The 25,954-nt window shown below is 36.1% G+C and overlaps 2 protein-coding genes across 2 annotated transcripts; one reads left to right on the forward strand and one right to left on the reverse strand.

The window, feature by feature from the left end:
- The first annotated feature begins 16,298 nt into the window (after positions 1–16,298).
- Positions 16,299–19,377, forward strand: LOC113346504 (G-type lectin S-receptor-like serine/threonine-protein kinase At5g35370). Its single transcript, XM_026590053.1, has 2 exons — positions 16,299–18,556; positions 18,707–19,377. The coding sequence occupies exons 1-2, from the start codon at positions 16,415–16,417 to the stop codon at positions 19,196–19,198; spliced, it is 2,634 nt and encodes an 877-aa protein (XP_026445838.1). The 5' UTR covers positions 16,299–16,414; the 3' UTR covers positions 19,199–19,377.
- A 1,319-nt stretch (positions 19,378–20,696) lies between these two features.
- On the reverse strand, positions 20,697–21,896 carry LOC113346281. Its single transcript, XM_026589828.1, has 2 exons — positions 21,455–21,896; positions 20,697–21,196 (listed from the first exon to the last, which is right to left on the reverse strand). Exons 1-2 carry the CDS (start codon positions 21,580–21,582, stop codon positions 20,947–20,949), a joined length of 378 nt encoding a protein of 125 aa, XP_026445613.1. The 5' UTR covers positions 21,583–21,896; the 3' UTR covers positions 20,697–20,946.
- Between the last annotated feature and the right edge of the window lie 4,058 nt (positions 21,897–25,954).

Here is a 25,954-nt window from a genome sequence, read left to right on the forward strand (position 1 = left end):
ATTCAGTTCAATCTCAATCAACACCAACACTACAAAAAAATTGGAGAAACTACCAGGATTCAGTTGGTACAGTGCCGTTTCGAGTGGCTAGAGCTCTATAACATCCGACATGACAACCGATATGCTCTGTGGGTGAAGATTATTTTCTAAAGATGTGTACCAACCATGTTGCTGGAACAGATATCTACCTACTGTAGTGAAGCGACTCAAGTCCTAGCTAGCGAAATTTTCTTGTGACTACGGACGATCGTCGGTAGAGTACGTAAAGGCTTGTTGCTGAAATATTGAACCCACAAAAGAGTATGTTGCTGAAAACTTATACATTGTTGGTCAATTATAAAATTTTATCAGCAGCTAAAGGATTTGACCCACGGAGTTTTAGTTGTTGCAGGTGTCGGTTAAGGATTGTAACCACTACATATTTCAACGCATAAGATTTTCTTCCAGTGAAATTCAGTTGCTCAAGAATATAAACTTCTACAATGTCGGTTGGACAAGAATTTCAGCCGCTCAGTTTTCAGTTGGTTGAAGGGTGTAAACCTTTGTCTTGTTGGTCAAGGTTTCTAACCGTTGTTTTCAGTTGGTTCAAGGGTTTGGCCACAATGTTTGTGGCTAGTCAAGGTTTCTAGCTGTTGTTTGTTCAGTTAGATCTGAATTGGTGAAAAGCTCTACTGATATTGGGTTTCACGCAGTGCCCTTATATATTTTAGTCATGAAATAAATATCCAAAAAAAATTCAGAATTTCCATTTATTAATTATTTTCAATCAGATGGGTACAACTATAAATTACAAAGAATCTAGTCATTAACATAGATAAGCATTCAGGTAGTTGACCTTCCACCTGCACCTTAGGAACGTTTTGTATAGACTGCACACTTCAGAACTGGCCACTTATATGAGCAAGCAATTGATCTGTATCTGCCAATTGACAGTTTCAGCTTGAACCAGGGCTTCATCCTCCCCTAGAAAGGCTTGTTGATCTTCTTTAGACCTGCAGAATTCCAAATACTTATTTTTTAGTTAAAAAAATTAAACAAGATCAAACAGTTATTTCGTATTTGATGGACTACCATATTTTTAAAATCCACATGAACCATGCATCCAATTCCTAGTCTTGTATTTCACTAACTCAATCTCAGTAAACACGAAAGATTGTCTTAGTATATCCACCAACAAGACCAAACAGCAATTTCTGGCATGATTTAACACAAGCAAAGCTTCATCCACAAGGTCCCAAAAATATGTGATATTCTAAACTGAGAACTTTTAAGCAATAACAATGCAGTACATCTGCTGCTTCCACGATCATTAACAACCCTCTTAATCTTCAACTATTGCAACTCAACATCACCCTCGGTTCACCCGCAAACTTAAAAGAGAACCCAAACTCAGAAATCATAATTCATGAAAATCGAATCCACTAATCACCAAATTCTAGACCTCATTTAAACAAACTCATATAATAATCCAGTTTAATTCTTCGAACTGCAATTCAGACAAACCCTAGTTCTTCATCATCTACAATCCATCAATCCGTAATTTCAAAAGAACTTCAATTTACCAATTACCGAATCCTAACTTATAATCTCAAGTAATTCTTCGTCCTAAACCTAATTCATGGCAAACCCGTCTCTAATCTATCTTCTAAACCTCTAATTACATCTTCTTTATTGTAGCTGAGACTCAAGAACCCTAATTTCACGATTCTCTTTGGATATCATCTCTTCTTCTTCTCGTAACAAACCAGCACTACCAACAGTTACACTATCATCTTTTCCTAACCCCCCACGATCTCAAAACTCCATTCCCTCTCTCTCAAAACATAACCAGAAGAAGAACTTAGGAAGAGCAGCAGAAGAACCAAGAGACGAGAAGAAAGAACAAAATAAGAATAATTGAACTCTTCGATCGGTTTTGGAAGATAAGACCAAAGGAATTAACTAAGGCACCATTAAGTTGGATAAGGGATGCCATGCGGTTTAGATGCAAAATCCCTATTTTTCCCCTTGTACAAATCTGATGATATCTTATTCATCCGGTATTCGGATGACACGTTCGAGTAGTCCATTCCGTGTAACTTTTCGAGATCTATCTAGTGATACTAGTTTCGTATCTAAATAATTGTTAGATTAATTTATATTAATTAACGTTCATGTTAAACTAATCGAGTTATTATCAGCTAAGACGTCTCTTGAATGGTCTAGTAGCGCTGGCGAGCTTGCGTATCCTTACAGGAGGACTCCAATATCCATCTTAAAAATGTCGCCTCGTTCCAAAAAGATGTGTCATATATTCAATAGGTTATGTAACCTATTGGACTCATATGTTTAACTATTTTAAAAAATCGTCATCTTGGCACCATTACTTAAGTCATAACTGACTTGGTGCTACCACATCATAAGTTAGTCTAAAATATAATGACTCGATGTGGGTATCAACAATTCCCATGCTCTTAGTACTGAATTCTCTCTGCCTATCTTACTCCTAAGCAAGATATGAAAACAATATCCATGGGAATTTTTGCTTAATAAGCTGAGAAATAAATGCATTCATGTCTCATCAATATGTTGATATTTAAACTTATAATGAGTTTTGAGCATAAAGTATACAACATATTAGAGGAATGACTTTCACCAGAGGCTGGCCTGAAAACTCTTCCTCATAAGAATTATTTTCTAAGGGAAATTGAGAATTAATTCAATTTCGATTCTTGCATTTGTGATCCACAGTTGTGTACTACGGTATGCTGAATGTTTTCTGTAAAAACATATTTTTATGATGATTTTCCACCCAGCATACCTGCTTGATATACTAGTTTCTGGTTTTAAGGTCAAGCAAAGAAAAAATTTAAAAGGTCGTTGTGTTGCTCTTTCGGGAATGACATCAAACGTGGGAGAGCTCAATTTAAACTTGTTCGTAACATACCCAGTGTAGTCAAAATCGCTCTTCAAGGATGATTACTCATTGAGTAATTGTTACTCGTTATATAATTAATGCGATTTCAGATTCCAAGCCATTTATGATTTTTAGCGATTAAGGCGACCGATCTTGCATGCACCCAAAATCAGAAAAGAAAAATCTTGTGACCCCTCAGACGACAGTTATCAAGCATAAAATCCTCTAAAAACATGATTAATATGTTCAAAATAACAATGTTACACACTTAATTACGTGATAGTGTTAAAACATAGAATTTAATTAGGTACAAGTTATGATTCATGAGTAGAAAGTTTTTAATAAATAGGTTCCAAGTATTAGGTAGAGTTTTAACAATTTCCAAGTCTGAACCCATAGCTCCTCGCTTCAAGCTCCCCAACCGAATATGACCGAGGAGCAATTTCTACTACTTTGGTCATATCTTTGTGGGGAGTGTGGATGTGGAATTATAGGATATGCTTGTTGTTAGAGCACTGATCGTTCGAACTCGCAAGCGTTGCTATCTCAAGCTTGTTTGTCAAGTTTAGTTGATGAAAACTATATACTTGATTTCTAGTCTACTTATAGCTATGTCTCGGATTAGGATAGAAGTGTGTAGTTGAGCTTTAGACTTCACGGATTTCACCAATTGAAGAAGAAGATCTACTGAAGAGCTTTGAGGAACTTCATCAACAAAAGGTATGTGGAGACTAAAACTTATCTATCGCTCAGAAGTTTATTTTATTCTATCTTCTAAAGAGACTTAGTCGTATAGCTATATAGACTTTTACATTATACACAATTGAAATTTCGAGCCAAGTTTATCTCGTTTATATATTTCTCGAAATACGTGTTGGAAGCTTTTAGCTTTAGCTTAAACTTCATCATTTACTTGACGAGTTTAGTTGGAGACAACTTATTTGTTGGAAACTAAATATTAAGTCAAGATGATCATGTGAAAATTACCTTGAACATCATACATGATTTGTGTGAGACAATCATTTGATGTTAACTTGGGAAGTTTCGTATTGATCGATTAATCACTTGAAAATTACTTGAAGCTAGTGGTATGTGTAATATTACCATTATTATCTTCTAAGGATGTTGCAATGATTAAATGAGAGTTTGGAACTACTACCAATGTCTGGGTATAACACAGGTAGTATACTTTGTATGTTAACTGTGAAACTCTAGTTCAGGTCTGAAACTCTTGTTTGTGAACGGGTTTAACTGTGAAAAGGTCCGGAACTGTAGTTCGCGTACTCTGTTTACAAACGGAACGACAATGCCAAAGTCCAGAACTGTGATTCGTGTACTCTGTTTGCAAACGACACGACAATGCCGAAGTCCAGAACTGTGGTTCGCGTACTCTGTTTGCAAACACAGTGGTAAGGTTATAAAATCGGTAAGTATAACTTTTCGTACTCATGAAGTCAGGTTCGTTTGCGAACTCAGTTTGTGAACTAAAGTCCCTGGAACTCTAATGAAATAAGGTATGCGAACTAGTTTTACAAACCGTGGCATTATATTCATTAATTGGTTCTTGTATAATTACTTTGTGCAATTACAAACCAAACCGATTATGTTTCAAATGGTTCATATATATTTCTATGAGATGGTGAACATTTGAAAACTCTCTTGGAACACAATTAGATTCATTTGATTATCTATTATGATTGATTGATCATCATATTTGATTTAGAAGTGTTAGATGAATATGGCTAACTTCGGTTAACCATTATTGAGCCAACCGAGTATACACCTTTGGGTACGGTTTATCCATATCTAAATATATGTATATTTCATTTGTGTGTATCAAGCTAATACCATCTAATGGTGGAGATTGATTTCTTAATTTCTAAGCAGACTTAGCTTGAATCTTAAATCAGGAGTTCATCTAACGGTGAATATCAATTTCTTTGTTATTAAGGTATCTTAGCTTTGATTGAAAGCAACCCTTATTTGAAAGACTATATAAGGGAGAAAGCTAGCATATGGGAAACCTAATCCCAACATTCTCGTGTGTCCTAATTGCAAACTAGAGCCGATTATCCATTAACCTAGGTTTTCCAAAACCATTATTAGGTTAACGACTTGAAGACTTTATTTGGGATTCGTGAATCCAGATCCAACTATTTTCTCTGTAGTTGCATATTCTGATCCAACTTTTTCTTTGTTTCCTGTTCACCTTGATTTACCAAAAGACGGAAACAAAACCAGAATAAACATATCTGTGGGAGACAAATTTGTTTATAAGTCTTTGACTTTGGGTCGTAAAAACTCTTAGTTGTGGGTGAGATCAGATAAGGGAATCAAGTGCGCATATCCTACTGGTATTCAAGAGACGTAAAGAACGCGAATTTACCTTAATCGGTGTGAGACTTGGTTAGGGATCAACTACATTCCAGTCCAAAGTTAACTTGTAGTAGGCTAGATACAATGTGATATTCAAATATGGACTAGGTCCCGGGGGTTTTCCGCATTCGCGGTTTCTTCGTTAACAAATCTTCTGGTGTCTTTGTTATTTATTTTTTGCATTATATTTGTTATATAATTGAAATATCACAGGTTGTGCGTAGTTCAACTATAGTTGATAAATCCGACCTTGGTTGTTGGATAAAACTTGATTGACACTCGGCCATTGGTATTTGGTACCATCCGAGTTATTCTCGTATCAATTAATCTCACGGATTTCTATCTAGTTGATTTACTGATTGTATTGAGAAAGAGATAAAGCTCTTTGATGTCTTTCTTGATTGAGTCTCACTTTTAAGTTGGTCCTCTCGGAATTATATTGGAGTTTATTCTATACAGATTGTCGAACGAAATATTGGGTGTGGTTTTTATACCCCGGCGCTTTCACTTGTATCTTCTTGATAAAAACGCTAAGTTTATTTGGTGGAATCGTCTAAATAAAAGCCGGTATGTGTTCTCTAGTCTTGACAACTCTTTTTTTTAATTCATTGTAATCCTTATTTTTTGCCTTTGCCAATTTTGTTAACAAAAAAAGGGGGGTGGGAATTAATTAAATAGTATCTTACTACATACATATGGCTTTTCGGAGCATTATGTAAGGGGAAGTGTGTGAAAATACGAGGGTACCCAAATATACCTCAATCTAAAAAAAATTCTACCTATAAGTCCTTTCTCTGAAAGGAATTATCTATGGACTGAGTCGATGCAATGCGACTAATCGGTTCACACTTCATGTGATCGCTATGAATACGAGATCGAGACAATACAACAACGAAATATTTTTACTTGATAAAAAGGTTCGGACTTAACCAAACACAATAGGATTACTTATCAAGTAAATAGGAATTAACGTTTGTGTGGTTTACTTTAATTATAATTAAACAACTATAATATGGAAAATAAAAGTAAATGACACAACAAGATTTTGTTAACGAGGAAACCGCAAATGCAGAAAAACCTCGGGACCTTGTCCAGAATTGAATACTCTTAGGATTAAGCCGCTATACAAAATAACCTAACTTCGTATAGTTGAGACCAAGTAACTAAACCTATAGTTCACCTAGTTCCGCCTGTATTCCCACGCCTCCAACTTATGAATAAGTCACGTACTTGGAACAATTCCTTTGGTTTGTATTCCAAACAATAAAGGAACAACAAATCTGTTTGGTATCAACTCTCTTCAACCAAGTGATATGAGTCGGATAAAGGCTCTTCTGTTCATCTTAACATAAACTCCTTTATCAGGTCCTTAGATCTATATTGTGTTCAATTACCGAAGTAATCGTTAATATTTTGCAAACAACACTCTTAATCCAAAGAATTGTGTTGATGCCGATCTACTCAACTAATCAATCCAATTCTACCACAAGGATAAAACTGAATATAGTTGGATCCTCTTTTTATCGAAACAAGTATTGTGCACACCAAAGATTATGAACCCCAAATCAGAAATCTTCAATATCTTCTTTGTCTTAAAATCTTCTTAGATCTTCAATAAATACCTGCACACAATCACTTTAATCTCTTGTGATCAATCACGCACAAAACGGAGTCTGTTAACAGTGGATTATCACAAGATCTTCTTTAGAACTACAAACAGTCTAAAGATCCCTGTCAAAACTCTGAACTAGTTTGAGTGAATCTTATATCAGAAGAGAAGATCCTCAAGCATAAACAAACTAGGTGCAATCAAAGTTCAACCACCGTTAGTCAATCAAATCATTGAAAGAAAAAGATAAACCGCAATTATCTATTTTCCAACCAACGGTACTAATGGAGATTTTAAATCCCTAAGAAGACTTTAAAACGAGCGGTCGTAAGAGATTTCTCCTAAATAGGTTACTCTCCTCTCCGAGTACGCGGCTTCACTAGTAACAGCACAACAAGAGGTAGTTTGCTGTTACGAAGGATTAGTTTGCTAGGAATGCAAACTTCAATATTTATAGACTAGGAAGTTTGGACACCAAGGAATTTCCAAAACCGAAAATATTCTCAAGATATTCATTAAAGCACAAATTCGGTTTCCATAAATCCCGGAAATGCTCTGTCCAAAAATAATGACCGAAATCTCTAATTAGTAAATGCACATTACTAATTCTTATTTTTCCTAAAACTGAAATTAATAACCTTAATTAAAATATTCTTAACTTATCTATGTTTCGATCTTGGGATTCTCTTCCCGTAGCTATTAAGGAATAACTTTGAACAATTAAAGATTAACATTCACAACACGTGTTCAAAGTATGTCGACATCCTTAATTTGTAAGTCCTCTTTCATACTTACAACCTTGAAACTGATTTGCCATACTTTCAAACAAGTTTAGAATTGGTTCATCTGACTTTCAAGAACTATGTGATTGATCAAAGAACATTCAATCACAAAACATGGGTGTAACGGTTCTACCAAAACAAGTTTCGTTTCTACCTCCATGTGAGTACTGTGCATAGTCACACTAGCTTTCCAAAATTCGGTTGACTAGGTACTAGGATCGGTTCCCCACATATATATGGTATCTAACTTGTACTTGCTGCACATGTCCATAGGATCGGTTCCCCTTTGCCTAAAAACATGTTGCACATGTCCATAGGATCGGTTCCCCTTTCTTTTATAAACTTGTTGCACCTCATACAAGGATCGATTACCCTTTGTTATGTACTGCACCTCTTACTAGGATCGGTTCCCCTTTACCCAGATTTGGTCAAACATAAAATCACAAACTCGATCATACCATCTCAGGTGATTACTTAAGATCAGTTTCACTAATAAAAGTCATATCAATACATAAGTCAGGCCTTTGTGAATAGTTTTACCAAGAACATAAACAAGTCATGAACGGTTATACTAATCACACATATTGGTTGTTCACAAGATATGCAATGAATAAAAATACCAATAACACCTGGCGATTTCCTTTTCGATTCACAAACCAAGTTCATGAATTTACTTCCTTAGAACACATGTAAAAAGTTGTTCCCTAGGATGAAATCCTCACCTCATAGCCATACATAACACAATAGAATTTAAACGATTATGTCGATGTCTTATCTAAAAAGTTTAATGGTTAAGCAATAAACCTCGTATTGTATTCCTTAATACTATGTCTATATAGAGTTCAATCATGCTTCGCAGTTTTGTTTTCAATATGCACGACTTGAAATATACGTTAGGGAATGAAACTGTTCAAGTCAAATATCACTAACCTCAAGTGGAAGGATGATGTTGTCGTTGTAGCTCCTTGCTTCTTCACATCTTCAAGTCTTCGCAATACTTGTAAATTCTCATTATCCTAATTCTTTCAAGCTAACCTATACTAAGTTGACTCTCGTACATAATCAAGCGACTCTTAGCATGAGTTTTGATTCACTAAAATATGACAACCAAACTTGACATACCAACGCTAGGTGGGTTCAACCGAGCTAAACTCTAACAGTGTAAAAAAGCGGGGGTCTAACAACCACGCTCAATATTTTGTTCGGCAATCTGTATGGATAACTCCAATACAATTCCAAGAGAATCAACTAGAAAGTCAGACTCAATCACGAAAAAGTATCCAAGAGTTATATCTCAAATTCTCAAATCGATCTGCAATCGAACAGACAGAAATCTGTGAGCCGGATCAATATGAGAAATAACTTGAACGGTACCAAAGACCAATGTTCAAGTGTCAATCAATTTCAATCAATTTCAATCAACAACCAAAATTTGGATTTATCGATTGATTGAACTACGCACAACCTGTGATATTTCAATTATATAAACAAATATATATAATGTGGAAAATAAATAACAAAAACACCAGAAGTTTTGTTAACGAGGAAACCGCAAATACAGAAAAACCAAGGGACCTAGTCCAGATTGAACACCACACTGTATTAAGCCGCTGCAGACACTATCCTACTACTTCAGACTGGAATTTGTTGATCCCTAACCAATCTCACACTGATCAAGGTATAGTCGCGTTCCTTACGCCTCTGAATCCCAGTAGGAGTCTACGTACTTGATTCCCTTAGCTGATCTCACCCAAAACTAAGAGTTGATACGACCCAAAGTCGAAGTCTTATAAACAAATCTGTCTCCCACATAAATGTCTATTCTAATAGATAAATCTGTCTCCCACAGAAATACCTATGAAGTTTTATTCCGTCTTATGATAAATCTAGGTGCACATGAACCAATTGATAATCGAGTCTTATATTCCCGAAGAACAGCCTAGAAATATCAATCACCTCACAATAACTTAACTATATGGTAGTAGAACAAGTTATTGTGGAATCACAAAGAATGAGACAAAGAGCTTTGTGATTACTTTTTATATCTTACATATCGGAGATAAATCTCGAGTCAATCTTAGAGAAGATAGTACTCAATAGATAGACAAGTAAGATCATAATGCGCAACTACATAGAAAATGGTTGGATCTGGCTTCAGAATTCCGATGAAGTCTTCAAGTCGTTAACCTACAAGGTTTTGGAAAAACCTAGGTTAATGGAGAACCGACTCTAGTACGCAACTAGTATCACACAGGAGGTATGGGGATTAGGTTTCCCAGTTGATATAGTTCTCCTTTATATATCTTTCAAATCAGGGTTTGCTTAGCTAGCTTAGAAACAAAGCATTCATTATTCACCGTTAGATGAAATAATGATTTAAGATGCAAGCTAATTTTTGCTTGAAACCAAAGCAATATCTCTCCACCGTTATATGTACTTAGATTGTCACATACAAATAAAATATACTTCATTTAGATATGGATAACCGTACCTAAACGTATATACTTAGTTGGTTCAATAGTAGTTAACCAAAGTTAGCTATATGAACACTTTTGTCTAATCCACATTCATCTAACACCTTTAGATCAACTATGATGATCAAAGATAATGAAAGGATGTAATTCTTTTTTTCATGGAGTTATTCAATTGTTCATTATCTTATAGTAAAATACATGAATGAATCGAAGCAAAATCGGATTGATTCGGAAGAATCAATTCATGAACATTTAAGCCACGGTTTGCAAAGATTGCATTCTTTATTATATAAATGTATTTTTTCATGAGTATGAAATCATACTTTACCGATTTAAGAAATTGAACCACTTAAGTTTGTGAACAGGTATGCAAACTTAAGTTCCGGACATTGGTCACAAGCTAACAATTTGCAAACGGGTACGCGAACTTTAGCTCCAGACCGAACTCAATTGAAACCGTTTGTGAACGGGTACGCAAACTTGATTCCTGGACTTCAACAGTTAAATCAGTTTGTGAAAGGGTATGGAAACTTAAGTATCCTGACTTAAACAGTTGAATAAGTTTACGAACGGGTATGCAAACTTTCGGTCCTGAATTCCGTCAAAACGGTTCGTACACTAGGTACACAAACCGTAATGTATCCAGACATGGGTTTTATCTCTTAACTCTCATTTCATTCATTGAAACATTCTTAGAATACGACAATGGATGTATATCACACACCATTATCTAATAATCAATTTTCAAGTGATCGAATGATCAATACGAAACTTTCCAAGTCGACATCAAATGACTATCTCACACAAATCATGTAATATGTTTCAAAGAAATTTCCACATGATCGTATTTTGACATAAAGTCAAGAATAATGATGAATGTAGCTAGACATATAGCTACCAAAACTATTTTGAGAAATAGATAAGCGATTTATACTCAGCTCAAAATATCAAATGTGTATGATACGAAAGACTATATCGTATACGACTTTTGTCTCAATAGGAGATAAGTAAGAATAGAATAGACTTCTGAGAATAGATAAGTTTTAGTCTCCACATACCTTTTGTTGATGAAGTTCCTCCGAGTTCTTCAGTAGATCTTCGCTTTCAGTTGTGAGCGTCGTGAAGTGTAAAGCTCAACTATACAATCTATCCTAGTCTGAAACTCCTATTGGTAGACTAGAAATCAAGACTATAGTTTTGATCAACTAAACTTGACAAACAAGCTTGAGATAGCAACGCTTGCGAGTTCGACCGAGCAATGCTCTAACAGGGTGGATTACTAACTATAGGTTTTACATATTATTCAAAAAAAAAAAGTAGGTATTGACTAAGAGGGAGAAGATATCACCGTAGTATTACTTCAAAGTTATGGTGCAATTGAAATTTGAGGAAGGTAACATACTATATTTTTGTATAACAACCATTGAGTAGAGTGGTTTTTCATTCTAATAAAGATTTAGTTGAGTATTCTCATACGTATTTAGGGCTACGGATCTTCAACAAAAAAGATATTTTACGAACACATGCAGAACCATAGAAGAACTTCAAGTACGACGAATTCAAGACGATGTTGAAGAACCAACAAAATCAAGCATGATCGATTTTGAGCTGAAAGATCAATTTATTTCTGAATTTGTATGTATTGATTGTTTTTTCATTAAAATTGACAAAGCAGAAGTTTTTTAGTGCAATGCTCGGTCGAACTCGCAAGTTTTTTATCTCAAGCTTGTTGTCAATGTTAAGTGAACAAAACTATGTCTTGATTTCTAGTTTACTAAAGTCAAGTCTCGGACTAGGTATAAAAGTTGGTAGTTGAGTATCAGACATCACTAAATAACCCTCGAAGACTGAAGATCGACGAAGACAATGGAGAACTTCATCAACAAAGAGGTATGTGAATAATGACCCATACTATTTACTCACATGCATTACCATTCTATCTTTATGAGACTATGTCGTAGGACTTCTAATAGATTTAATGTTGGAAAGAGGAAATTTCGTATCAAGTTTGTCTTGTTATACATCTCAAAATATGATTTAAGCAATGGATGTTCATTTCTCCTTAGCAATCTTAGATCGGAACAATTTATTATTCAATAACTATTTTTTTTATATGGATCATTTGAAAATTTTCCAAGCAATGATATTTTATATCTATGGAAAATGGAAATGTTTCAACATCAAAACAGAGTGTATTAGAACTACTAAAATCTGGACTCAGGGTTGGTTGGCGAACCATCTCGCAAATCATGGATATTTGAAGTTCTGAATATATGTAGGTTTACAAACCCAATTTGTGAACCCTAGAGTTCTGAGTAGGACAGCTTACGAACCATGTTCACGAACTGTTTGATCTGAATTTGTGAAATAGCCAATGGTTCACGAAACCAGTTCACGAATCATAGACATCTGAGTTCAGGAATAACTGAACGGTTCACGAACCGTAACGCGCTGAATTCACGAACTGGCTAACAATTCACGAACCATTTCCCAAATAGTCCCAGTACGTATGTAGGATATTCTCAAAGACCATTTTCATAAATATGTTTAGCATTGCTATTACTCTCCTAAAAACCTCTAAGAAATCTATTATCACTAAAACACCATGTGTACGTGCATCATGATTCAAGTCTTAAGTGTTTAAATGAACACAATATTGCTTACAAGTTCGAAAGGCATATTCGCCAAGAACTATCATTGTACACAGTTCCGGAACTCGGACCACAATGTAAATTCTTCTATGTAATTTCAAGACAAGTTTCTCACATGCTTACTTGAAAACCTAACTAGATTTTCATTTAAATAGATAAAGCGTTTGCGTGATTCTCAAGTTATGTTATCTTGAACTCTAAGCAACCCTCGGTCTTTGAAATTTATAAATAGAGAGACTCACTCAACTATATTCCTGTCACTTTGGTGTCCTAGTTGATTGCTAGAGTCGTCTTCTATTGACCTAGTTCTTGATAATATGCTAGTACCTGTAGCGTATTAATACACTTCAGGGTTCAACTCTGAATGAGATCCCGAGGTTTTTTTGCAGTTGCAGTTTTCCTCGTTAACAAAATTCTTGTATGTGCGTGATTTATTTTTCCGCATCTTTTGTTTGTTAAAAGTACTACATAGGTTTGTATTCCTATCAAAACGAAAAAGTTGGTGGTGTACTTGGTACCCTCTCTTATTCAGTTAATCGAGGATTATCAGCTAACTGAGTGTAAGTGCTTCGGATTCGTGAGGTTTGTTGGACTTTTTCTACTGCAAACATATTTCCAAATCTAAATTGAAAATAAAATAAGCTTTCTTGTTAAACGCAGATAGGTATGAGAAGTCTTCACTGAGGTTGAAACAAATATTAGGCTGTAAAGGCTAAGGGAATAAAGTGTACAGAACCTTGCAAGGTTCAATAGGCATAAGGTAAACGACTTCAACTGAATTGCATGAAAGGTTAATTCGTTCTCAACTGTATTCCAGTCTGACAATAGGCTAGTGTTGTAGAGGTTTAATACAATATGGTGTTCAAAGATGGACGAGGTCCCGAGGATATTCTGCAGGTACGGTTTTCCTCGTTAACAAATTTTCTGGTGTCTTGTGTTTTTCCCTTTCCACATTATATTGTTTTATCGCTATAATAGAAATAGCACAAGTTGTACATAATCAATCTAAATATTTTAAATCCTTATTATTTGAGATCAAAAATAAAACTCGTTCTTGTTGAATTCATAACTTGAAATATAGATTGCAAGTTTCGTACTTGTTAGAATTCGGATCCTCTTAATTTGGATATGACTAGATTGTTCTTGGATATTGATTTTTGAGATCGTCCAAGAAAATTTCTACACAATAAGGTTCACGGATCCTTTGATCTATGCATATTGATTGTGGAAGATAAAGACAAAAACTTTATACATAATTTTATTCAAGGGTCTTTGCTTTGACTTATTGTGATTATATTAGATTTTGTCCATACAGGTTTCCAAACGAAAAATTTAGTGGTGCACTTGGTACCCTTACCTTTTCAGCCCTTATTTTGGATCTACCTATGAACATGGGATCCTAAGTAAGAGTCTTTTAAATCAATTTTTTTTTATATATTTTTAGAAGTTTTGACATCATCCTTTGACATTTAGGATAATCTTTCTTACTAAAAAAGATTCCTGGTTTATCAAAGTTTATTAGTTGACCTGATGCTCTATTGAATTTTTTTTGATGTTCAGGATATTTTTACACTCAATTAAGTATGCTTTGACAAAAATGATACAATCATTATCAAAACAAGGAGATGAAAGATATGGTTATTTTCCTGAGAGATTTTGACACCATGAATGAATTTATTTATTTTTCCTGAAGAATGAGTCTAGAGAAGATTCCCATACAAATGATGAATATTATGGAGATAAAGAATCCTTGTCTAAGACCTCTAATAGGTTTGAAAGTCTCACAGAGTTACCGTTTAGAAGAATTGAGATGCAAGTTGCAGAAATGCATTGTTTTATAATTATAAGGGAGCAAGTTTGTTGATTGAAACCAAAAGTTTTAAGAGCATTTAAAAGAAATTGCCAATTTACTATGTCAAATGCATTAGACATGTAAATTTTAATTCCCAAGCCAAGCACTATGATAGCTTGTTTCGCGTAGCTTTAGATAAAATTTTGTGAATTTGCTTGGCTTGGCTAGTGAGTGGAACGCATCTATTCCACCTTATAGCTAAGAATGACCTACGTAAGTTTTTATATATAGATATACTTTACAGAAACTCAATTTCCATATGATTTTGGGCAGAAACTAAGTTTATATACTCAATTTTTAATATATCACCTAACTTTTAGGGATTTCCCAATTTATATACTCCCTTCGTCCAAGTTATACATGAGTAGAAGTAGTTTTTGAGCATATTTCAAGTTCCTAGATGACGTTTCCAAATAAGCCCCTATTTATGATAGTAATATCGCACTAAAGTCAATTTAATGTTAATAGTTTTCATCAAAAATAAGGGGTAAAATAGAAGTAGTTTATAAAATCCATATAGTTTTCTTAATTTAAGAGATTTGGATTCTCCGCCTATATAACTTGGACGGAGGGAGTATTAGAAATATGAAACATCGGATCTAAAAAATTGTATGAGTTTCCATATTTACTATTTGGGCAAATACTCCCATTAGGCTCAGTGAAATAACATCTTTCCAGTAGTTGAAATGTTCCTCTTTTGTTTGCTTAGCTAAATTAGAGCTGTAGCCAAGCAAAATGACCAACCATAGTGCCCGGCATAAACCTCCAATTAATTCTTGATTTTTTCCTTTTGAATGTATGGATAATTTCATGTGCAACACTTACGTTGTCATAAATTCGTCTGGAAGAGAGAAAGTTAGATCGGAAAGAGTAGACGATTTTTTTTCTAGAAAATTTTATTTTATTGGTTAAGATTTTTGCTATAAGATTATATATAAGTTATATTGCACACGCCAATTGTCCTGAACTGATTTGGGTATGTTTAGATTCAAAACTTAAGAAAAGATGATTATTTTTAATTTCAGGATGCATGATTTTGGAAGAGTAAAATTGTTGAATGGTGCCAGTTTTTATCCTACTAAATCCTAGTTATGTTTGAAAAAACTAACTGGAAACCCATCGGGTCCTGGTGAATTATTGGGTTTCATTTTTCTCAAGGAATTCTAAAATTTCTTTATAGAAGGTATTCTGAAAATGGAGTTACTCTCATCTTTAGAGATACTAGGGATGATAATCAATCAGATCGGCAGAGAAAAAGCTTTTAAAGTAATTTGTTAGGATATTGCTTATTTCCTTTCTGTCATGAGTTTCCTCATCCTGATTATCTTTAGACAATATCTATTTCCTTCTTTTGAAGGTAATTGTAAGACCCCAACTTAACTTAAATTTGGCATTCCACACTTTTTCCGAACTTGGAATAACTTGTATTCCACTAAGAAACTCTCTCGCAAGAGATGGTAAGTATAAAATTATGCCTTCTCTATAACAGTCACCCTATATATAAGTACTAAAGTACAAAACAACATCCGGCTGTAGTATATCAAGATACTACCCCCCTCAGTCATTTTTGCCATAACAAAAGAAAAACTCTCAAGTCACTATCAACAACCAACAACCAACAAGATTACTATTGGTCTACCGAAGTCGGCTAAGTCAACACCCCCATAAACTCCAAATCTTGAATTATCTCCATTAATGGCTACCCATACTCTTCTTCATATCCATTTTTCAAACATTCAACACCCATTTTCCACCACCACAGCTCTTCTCATACATGGGACAACCCAGTAGCAGTAGTATCATCTTTTTCATCATTATCATCATCCTCCTCCTTTTCAATACAATCCCTTCTTGTTTCTCTGGTCCAATTAAAACAGAATTCATCTACCCAAATTTCACTGCTTCAAATTTCTTATTTGTTGATAATTCTGGTGGTACTTTCTTAACATCACGTAATGGAACCTATAAAGCTTCAATCTTTAATCCAGGTACCGATGAACACAAAAAATTCTATTTCTCTGTTATACATGTTTCTTCACATACTATCATTTGGTCAGCTAATAGAAACAACCCCATGTCTGATTCTGATGAGTTAAACTTAACTAGTAACGGAATTACAATCTTGGGGTCTAATCAGAATTTGATATGGTCTACTCCATCATTGAAGTCTTCTGTGTATGCTCTACAGCTTAAAGAGAATGGTAATTTGGTTTTACTTGATAAACTCAATGTTTCTTTATGGGAAAGTTTTGATTATGCTATGGATACGATTGTTGTTGGACAAAACCTTAAACTTGGAGGTGAATTAGTAAGTTCTAAATCAGATAAAGATTTGTCTAGTGGTGATTACAAATTTTATGTTGCTAAAGATGATGGATATCTCCAATGGAATGGATTGAATTATTGGAAATTAACAATGTATTCGGCGGGTTTCAAAGATAAGAATGCTCCGGTAAGTTACATGTTATTGAATTCAACTGCTCTATATTTAATGAATGATGGATTAGTTGTTGTGTTTCGAGTACCTTTACTAAATAAATCAGATTTTCTCATTGTTAAGTTGGATAGTAATGGGAGATTTCTGGTTGGTACTTATTCTGATACTTTGAAAAAAATGGTTTATGAACAAACTGGACCACAAAATGATTGTCAAATTCCATCTTTCTGTGGTAGAATGGGAGTGTGTGTCGAATCGGCTTCGTCTACTTGTACATGTTCTTTGGGGTTCCGTAGCGAGTCGAACTCAAAAGGTTGTGAACCGGTTAGTTCAAATTCCTTGCTTCCTCTTGCTTGCAACTCTACTACTACTAACAGTACACAGTTTAATTTGTCAGAAGTGAAGTATGCCAAACTGAGTTCTGATTTGAACTATTATGTAAATCAATTTTTGAGTCCTGATAAGTTTGGCGTGGAGTTATCTGTTTGCGAAGATCTTTGCTCTAAGAACTGTTCTTGTTTAGGATTTTTCTTTGCGAATACTTCTGGTTCTTGTTTTTTGATTAGGAGCCAATTGGGGTCTATGTTATCCATCAATGCACCAAATGATAAATTGGGTTACATTAAAATGATAGTGGAAAAACGTAATGGAGATGGAAACGATGATAGTTATGACGACGGAGGAAGACATATTCCTATAGCTCCTATAGTACTACTTCCTTCAACTGCCGTGCTTCTAGTGTTCTTATTTTTGGTTGCTGTGATATTATATAGAAGAAGAAGAAAAAAGAGGCTTAGTGTAATGAAGTCAATAAAGTTGGGTCGATTCGATTCAAGTGCTTCGATGGAGTTCGATTTTAGCTCTATACCAGGATTACCTGTGAGGTATGATTACACTGAGCTGGAAGCCGCAACTGAGAAATTCAGTACACAGATTGGTGCTGGTGGATTTGGAACTGTATACAAAGGAACACTGCCTGACAAAACTTTGGTTGCAGTGAAGAAGATCATCAATTTAGGTGTTCAAGGAAGGAAAGAATTCTACACTGAAATTGCCATTATTGGCAAAGTTCATCATGTCAACTTAGTGAAACTGAGAGGATTTTGCGCAGAAGGGCAACAGAAATTACTCGTTTACGAGTTTATGAATCGTAGTTCGTTAGACCGGACACTCTTTGGTGCAGGACCAGTGTTAGAATGGCAAGAGAGATTTGATATAGCTTTGGGAACAGCTAGAGGACTTGCTTACTTGCATAGTGGATGTGAACACAAGATTATACATTGTGATATCAAACCTGAGAATATTCTCTTACATGATAATTTTCAAGTGAAGATATCTGATTTCGGGTTGTCAAAACTTTTAAGCCCGGAGCTATCCAGTCACTTCACTACAATGAGGGGAACCCGTGGATATCTCGCACCTGAATGGCTAACGAGCTCTGCAATCTCTGATAAAACTGATGTCTACAGCTATGGCATGGTATGATCATTAACCTTTAATTGATTTAGGCACTACATTTATTGATTAAGTAAACAAAGACATTGTCGCTGTCCTATTGGCACCTTTGCAGAAGTCTTTTCTGACCAAATTTAGGCACTACTTATATGTTTATGAATGGCCTAATTGCAGGTATTGCTGGAAATTGTTAGCGGTAGGAAAAACTGCTCCATGAGATCCCGCAGTCATTCAACTGAGGATGGCAATAGTGATGGTGGTCATAGTGGATCAGGTGGGAATCTGTATTTCCCTTTATTCGCATTGGAAATGCATGAAGAGAAAAGGTATTCGGAGATTGCCGACCCAAAGTTAGAGGGAAGAGTGTCTAGTGAGGAAGTAGAGAAGCTCGTCAAAGTGGCTTTATGCTGTGTTCATGAAGAACCAGCCTTGAGACCTACTATGATGAATGTGGCCGGTATGTTAGAAGGTGGCACGCCTGTAGGCGAACCAAGGCCTGGATCATTGAACTTTCTGCGTTTCTATGGACGACGGTTCACTGAATCTTCTGTTTTAGCAGGATCTAACAATGTATTCACTATATATGAACAAGTAAATACTGCTAGTCCATCCACTGCCACAAATAGTTCATACCTCTCGTCGCAGCAAATCTCTGGTCCAAGATAACAGAAAAAAGACCAGTTTTCAGCCCCGGCTTTGTAAGTATATTATTTTGAGTGTAAATTTGATGAATCCATCAAAATGTATGTAAAAAATAGTAGGATTATATATTCTTTCACCATTGTGACTTTGTAATTAGGGACTGAACTGGTTTCGTACTTCAACAGTCTTCACCAAGATTCATAGAGTGAGAAAAAATGAGTTTGGGGTCAGTACTTAACCATGAATGTATGTATTTTTTTTTAACAGTTCTTATTAATTTATTATTTATTTATACCGAAATGAAAAAAGTGATTGTAACATTTTTGCAACTGAAGGAGTATTTGTTGATTATTGTGGTTGTGGGACTGTCATGCTGTGGGTTTGTAGTTCTGAATGCTGCACACCTGTTTGCATGCCTCAATGCATCGTACTATATGGTTTTATTTGTTGGTTTGTTTAACAACCACTTGATTCACAAGGAGCAATAATAATAGACAACACACAGGATAATAGTATAGAATGAATAGACAGTACTGTAATGACATAATCAATTTCTAAAAACCAAATCAGTTTCTTAGGTGTCCATAAGATAAGATCAAAAGCTTGGACAAAGAAACAAGTGTTTGTGCTTCCATGTTTTTTTTCTTCTAAAATATGTCAGGTAGCTAATTTTCTATTATTGTGGCGGCACTCCAAAATTCCAAATATGGTTGAGTGCAATTAAGAGGGCTGCTGTCTTGTTTTTCTCCTTAACGTGTTAGTCATTTATTCAAGTTAATAATAGGTACTCCTCCATCACTTTCTTATGAGCAGAACCCCCGGCTCACCAGGCTGACTAGGGAAAATGACAACACAGTAGACTCAGACAACTTATTGCTCAGACTCATATTGTGTTCCAGGCATGGCAAATGCAAATCCAGACCATATGTGCACAGTGACGCATAGCAACTTATAACCAAGGGCCAATCAAGAAGTAGTCTCCAACAGTTGGAGAAATAGAGATGCACCACATTAAAAAACTAAACACTTCATTTCTTCTCTTCTATATACAAAAACATGTCAAGATCTCACATTAAATAGCCTACAAAGATTCGGGGAATAAACTGAAGAATCTAGACTTTTTTATAACTAAAATAGCAAATTATAGGCGTAGCAATCTTAACTATAGTCAAGAGGAAGATTCTTAGCTGAGAACTTTTAGACTGATTCTACAGCATCAAACATTTTATACTAATTAAAATTCAAGATACTGCAGGTTTAATTCACCTATGTAAAAACAAATCAAGAGTTCAACAGAGCATCAGAATACAATACTGCAAATATAAGAGATTACTGGTGAAATTTGACTTTGCCCAAGGAAATGCGAAAACCTGCCTATGCTTTTAGCATTTGCAGCAAAGTCATGATCTCCATTTAGTAAATTAAGCCATGTCTGGAGGACTATCACATAGACAATTTCTAGGGAATGTGGTCCCCTTCCTGCTTTGGTCTATTATCTCCCTGTCTTCGGGGAAAATGCAGTTCCAGGTTACAAACCCACCAAGAATGGAACAGAATCATATGTAGTAATCCAAATAGACAGCAAAATGTGGTTATGAAAAAGGAACAACCTCTAATTTCAGAACAAAGAGTCGTAGACAAGAAAAATAGCAAAACAGAGGCATTACCATCCCTATGGCTGACAAAAAGCTTCTGATCTATTACATGTTTTGCTTTATACGAACTGATAAGCTTTACTGAAGTGAACGGAAAAGGAAGTTTGATACGAACCGTTACAATGAACTGGTTTCCGACTCTACTACGAAAGCAGCATCATCAGTTGATGAGAGCTTTTGTTGTTCTTCTAAAAGCTTCATTTTGCGCTCAGCATGTTCTCTTTCGCAAGCAGTGACTCCCATGATAATATCGAGCATGGTACCAGTGGTTCCAAAGAACACCAATGGTCCCAAAGATTTACTTTTTATCCCTATTGGTATTGCAAGTAGAGCTCCTGCTACAGAGAATACCCATGTACCCATTGCACTGCAAGAAAAAGATTATGAGATAATCCTTAAATTGCCTAAATCTCCTGTAAGATTGAACCCTAAGCAAAGAAAACACAAGCAATTAAACAAATCACAAAGAATATAATACTTGATCATGCCATACTACAGGGATGGCAACTGAGAAAGAGGACAAAAAGAATCAAATATGCAGATGAATGAAATGTATAATCAGACAGATGAAGGAAAACCAAGGAGAACGTATATTCTTCTTCTGAGTGATTGTAACTCTCTTTACCAGTATTTCTCGCGTCTTGAATCAATCTGAATTTTGATTCGCAAGTCTCCCTTACTTCTTTTCATCAACTGTAGGTAACCCCTACATTCACTTTCCACTAGGAAACCAAAGCACTTTTTCACTCTCATTCAGTGTCTCCTGCTACCGTATTGTCTTCATCTTTTGTTAATGGCTCACCAGGGCATCAAGTACCAACTGCTTGGTCACGACATCAATAGTTTTGCTTCCTTTTGAATTTGTATCTGAAGGTGGCAAATTACTCTCCTTTTATTTTAGACTCCAGCAGAAAAAATTTCATGTCAGCTTTACGTAACTTTGATACATGAACCTCGCCAAAAGGTACCACAAAGTTCTTCTTCTTCTGAAACTCAAAACTGTCATGAAATTCTCAAGTTGTCACAATACTTGCTATGTACAAAAACCAGCATTTTCCATTTAGACCTCCGAGAATGGTAACCTTTGAATCCTAGCTTCCATTTCGTTTTCCTGGACCCACTCTCAATGAAAAGGAGATGGAAACCACAATTCAAGGAATACCATTACGGAAATGGAAAAGGTGTGTTGCATGTTGCAACAACTGCCGTACTTTTATCATTGACTTTCGCAATAGCTGCTCAAACTGTACTTATGATCTATGCCTTTCGTGCTGTAAGGAGAGTCACGCGAGTTGCCTACCAGAAGGTCCAGATGTATTAATTTCGGATTATGAAGACGGCCGGAACGTTATATACATAGTGAAAACTACCGGAGGTATCAAGAAGTCTTGAACGAGATACAAGATAATTTACTAAATCTATCGATACGAAAATCAAACTTGGCCGTTTTCTTTTAATGAAAATTAGTCCCATTTTAAAAGCAGTTCTATCTTTAAGGAAAACCAAGTATTGCAACCAATGCACAATAGTTCTTTACTTGCCAAAAGACCAAAGACCACAACAAATGGAGTTAACTGGTTGGTTTATGGCACAAGAGAAGAAAAATCACTAGATAAACTAAACCGCTTGCAATGCCGGACCTTGCATGTTTCATAGAAGCACATAGAAGATTGGACTTCATTTTCAACGTATTTTTATGAAAGATCAAACTACTCAGAATTTTTTACTTTCCCAAGGCAATGTTACCTAAAGACGGCACTAGCTGACCCCGCAGACACGATCCTGCGAGGAGATTACACATAAAGGGGAAAGGATTCGACAACATGCAAAAGAATGACCAGTGTAGAGAAAGATGTGTTAGATCGTTGACAACCAAGACAATGAAGGTCGTTGGAGAAGATCTCATGAAGGCTAGACAATCGTAGAATGGTCGTTGGTCTGCGTCATGTTAAAAATGATAGATAAATCTAACCCAACAACATATTTACCAGCGTTCTCCCAAAAAGGCTAACAAAGAGTTTGGCTTGAATAAAAGAATGATACAGGTTAGCCGAAAAACTGATGACTTTATGTCAGCAGGAGAAGGACCATTCGAAAAACTGACAGCCTATACTTCCTCCAAGCCGGCCATTCTTCCCTGCAATTTACATTCACAGCCAAACTCACAAAACCCATTTCCTTTCCTGATTTTAATCACTACCTCAATTGAGACCTTGGTTCTTGCCTCCTGCAATCAACACAACTTCAAGTCAGGTCATTCCTCCAACAACATCATATTTTTCTCTTCCCTGTATCTCCGGTGTTGTAGCTTCTCCATTCTCTCAGCCGCATAGCATACCCTTTGCTTCATTGCAGCATTTCAATGCCACACCAGTCTGTAACACATTCTTCTCAAATCAACTGCATCAGCTCCCCTGTAATCTCATTAGAAACACCAAAGCCATTGTCTTGCTCAGATCCATCTTGTATTACCGTGGTGCACAATTCTCCAGATGCATTCTCTTGCAATTTCCTGTGCACAATCTCAGCTCAGTTTAAACTTAATCAGCTCTCTTGTGCTCTATCTCTGCAGCTGCAACTCAGTAGCTTCACCAACTGCAAATTGAGTTACATAGTAGCCATCTTAGCTGTTTCTCTCTCGTCCCTGAATCCATCTCAATCTCCACTTCAAATACTGACCAACTCTCCAGCTGCATTCTCTTGCAGCAAATCAACGGTAACCACCTCTGCTTCCCTGTTAACAAACTCCAGACATTTCGACTCTAGCTGCCAACCACAGAAACTAAGAACCATTGCAATCAATACCTGCAGTTCAGCCCACACAAACCACCTGAGACAACAGCAGCAACTCCACTGAGTCTTCCCTGCCACACTAGACACAGCACCAGAACCTCAGTCACAGCCCTGATGGCTGTTCACATCATCATCTTCTTTTCAGCTCATCTTGACTGCAGTCCAACTCATACCCATTCTACAGCTCAGGCCAGCTCCATTCTCATTCGAACTGCACTTGATTCGACTCCAACTGCTCATACTTGTAATTGTAGCTGCAATCATAAACACACCAGCCATCCTTCTGATACACTACCTGCAATCACAGACCTGCTCATACATTCAGCTTAAGTCACTGCTCCAGCTTGCTGCCATCGCCTGCATCTTGCTCAATACTACCATTTCCTTGTCAGGCAGTACACACACAACCTAGCTGCTAAATCCTTCATCACCTGAATCCGCAATCAAACCTCCATCCAGCTGTAATTCAACAGCTACAAACACTCTCTGCATTCCAGAACCACCATAACCCATTGCTCCAATTCCATACTGCAAAATACAGAACTCCATAGCACATTCATACAGCTGCACTCAACATCATCACCTAGCTGTTCTAACCCCTTTCTTGTTCTTCGATTGCAAACGTCAAAACCCTTATTTCTTCATTGTTCTCAAGACCCCATCTCAGATTTCTTCTATGTCTCCTTCTCTGTAACACCATGCATCAAACAAACTCATCTTCGATCTCAAGCCAACCCTTCTTCATCTGAAATTCAGATGACCTATCATTTGAATCACAACCACAGAAACCCTTTAAATCACCCTTTAAATCTTCTCAAATCAGCCACCATCTCGGTTTCTCTCTGGTTCTGAAATACAAACCAAATCTTCTTCCTGTTCTTCTCAGCATCAACAAACCACCATCTTCTTAGATATCCACCGGAACTCATCAATCCAACAATCTGAGATCTCTTCACTTCCAACAGCAGCAGCAAGTCTTCTCTTCTATTCCTCCATCTCAGTCCACCCTCTACATCTTGACTACACACCCTAAACCTCCATCTCTGGTTCTGCTGCTGAAGAAATTGGGGAAGAATTGATTGAGAAATTGATTCCCCCAATATTAGGTTTTGTGTAGTAAAACTGGAATGGCTATCAACACCCATGGGTGTTTTTAGCAATTATACATAGACTCCAACATATTGCCTCCTATCCTCCACCGTGATCCAGATAGCATTTGGCTCTGAAATGACCTCTTTGCACTTCTTTCTCCAGTGATTTCTCCTTTTCTTGAATTCTTTCACCAGCGACAGCCGTCTCTTATTTCTCATATTCACTTCTTCCCTTCAATGTCTCTTCATCACTAAAGTTGTCGTGCTTTTCAGACAGAATTTTGCATCACTAAATCCGACATACTTTTCAGATAGAGATGAAGAAATAAAAGCAAATAATGAGAAATAATCCGCCTCCAACAGTAGTTGCACATGAAATGATACTTTTTCCCTGTTTCTTCTTCTTTTGTTCCAAATGTCTCCAAAGTACCTAATAAACTCAAAAGCAAACATAAAATACATCATTTACAAGAAAAGTAGCAAAGAAAGCATAAATTATAGATAAATATCAAGGTGTTTACAACACCTATCAAATTCCCCCACACTTAGACTTTGCTAGTCCTCGAGCAAATCAAACAAAACAATTATAAAACATACATACAACTCCGTCTCGTCGAGCCTACGATCACTTTTAGCATAAATAACAAGCCTTTGAACCCCTAGGTGTCCAGTTATACTCTCGTGAAGGTTTACAAGAGGTTTGCCTACAAAACCTATTTTTCAAACTCCATCTACCTGTGACAAATCCATGAATGAATCCAAAATGGTTGCAAAAGGAGGTACCTTGTTATGAATCCAAATTAATATATATAAATAAGCTCTGTTAAGAAAGTCGAACAAGCCACAATCTCGGAAACTAACAAACCACAATCACAAATGAATAGATAAAGAAGATGGAAATAGATGTAGATGGTTTGATGTTTACTAAAGTGATCGATGTTTCCCATATCTGTCTGAAGGTCGCTGCCAATGATGAACCTATGAATCCTATTGGATTGAGCTACTGGTCTGAATTCTAATATCAACACACTGTCATATACACGGGAACCAGCAGTCAATAAACTTAAATCTAGATCGATTCACTGGCATATACAAGGGAACCAGGAGTCGATTTTATTGCACCATAACATTTTTTTGAGACATCATGATTGGATCTTGTGGATCCAAGCGCATGTTTCTTGTCAGCAGATTACATGATAGTTCCCTTGGATCCTGCACTCCACGCTTGATTAGGCGACGGA

This window comes from Papaver somniferum, unplaced genomic scaffold (genome assembly GCF_003573695.1).
Source record: "Papaver somniferum cultivar HN1 unplaced genomic scaffold, ASM357369v1 unplaced-scaffold_99, whole genome shotgun sequence".
NCBI classification, from domain to species: Eukaryota; Viridiplantae; Streptophyta; class Magnoliopsida; order Ranunculales; family Papaveraceae; genus Papaver; species Papaver somniferum.

Coding starts and splice junctions, on each gene's coding strand:
- LOC113346504 (XM_026590053.1), top strand. CDS start 16,415: ATGGGACAACCCAGTAGCAGTAGTATCATCTTTTTCATCATTATCATC. Junction 18,557..18,706: donor ATGTCTACAGCTATGGCATG/GTATGATCATTA, acceptor GCCTAATTGCAG/GTATTGCTGGAAATTGTTAG.
- LOC113346281 (XM_026589828.1), bottom strand. CDS start 21,582: ATGAGAGTGAAAAAGTGCTTTGGTTTCCTAGTGGAAAGTGAATGTAGG. Junction 21,197..21,454: donor TCAAGACGCGAGAAATACTG/GTAAAGAGAGTT, acceptor TTTTTCTTGCAG/TGCAATGGGTACATGGGTAT.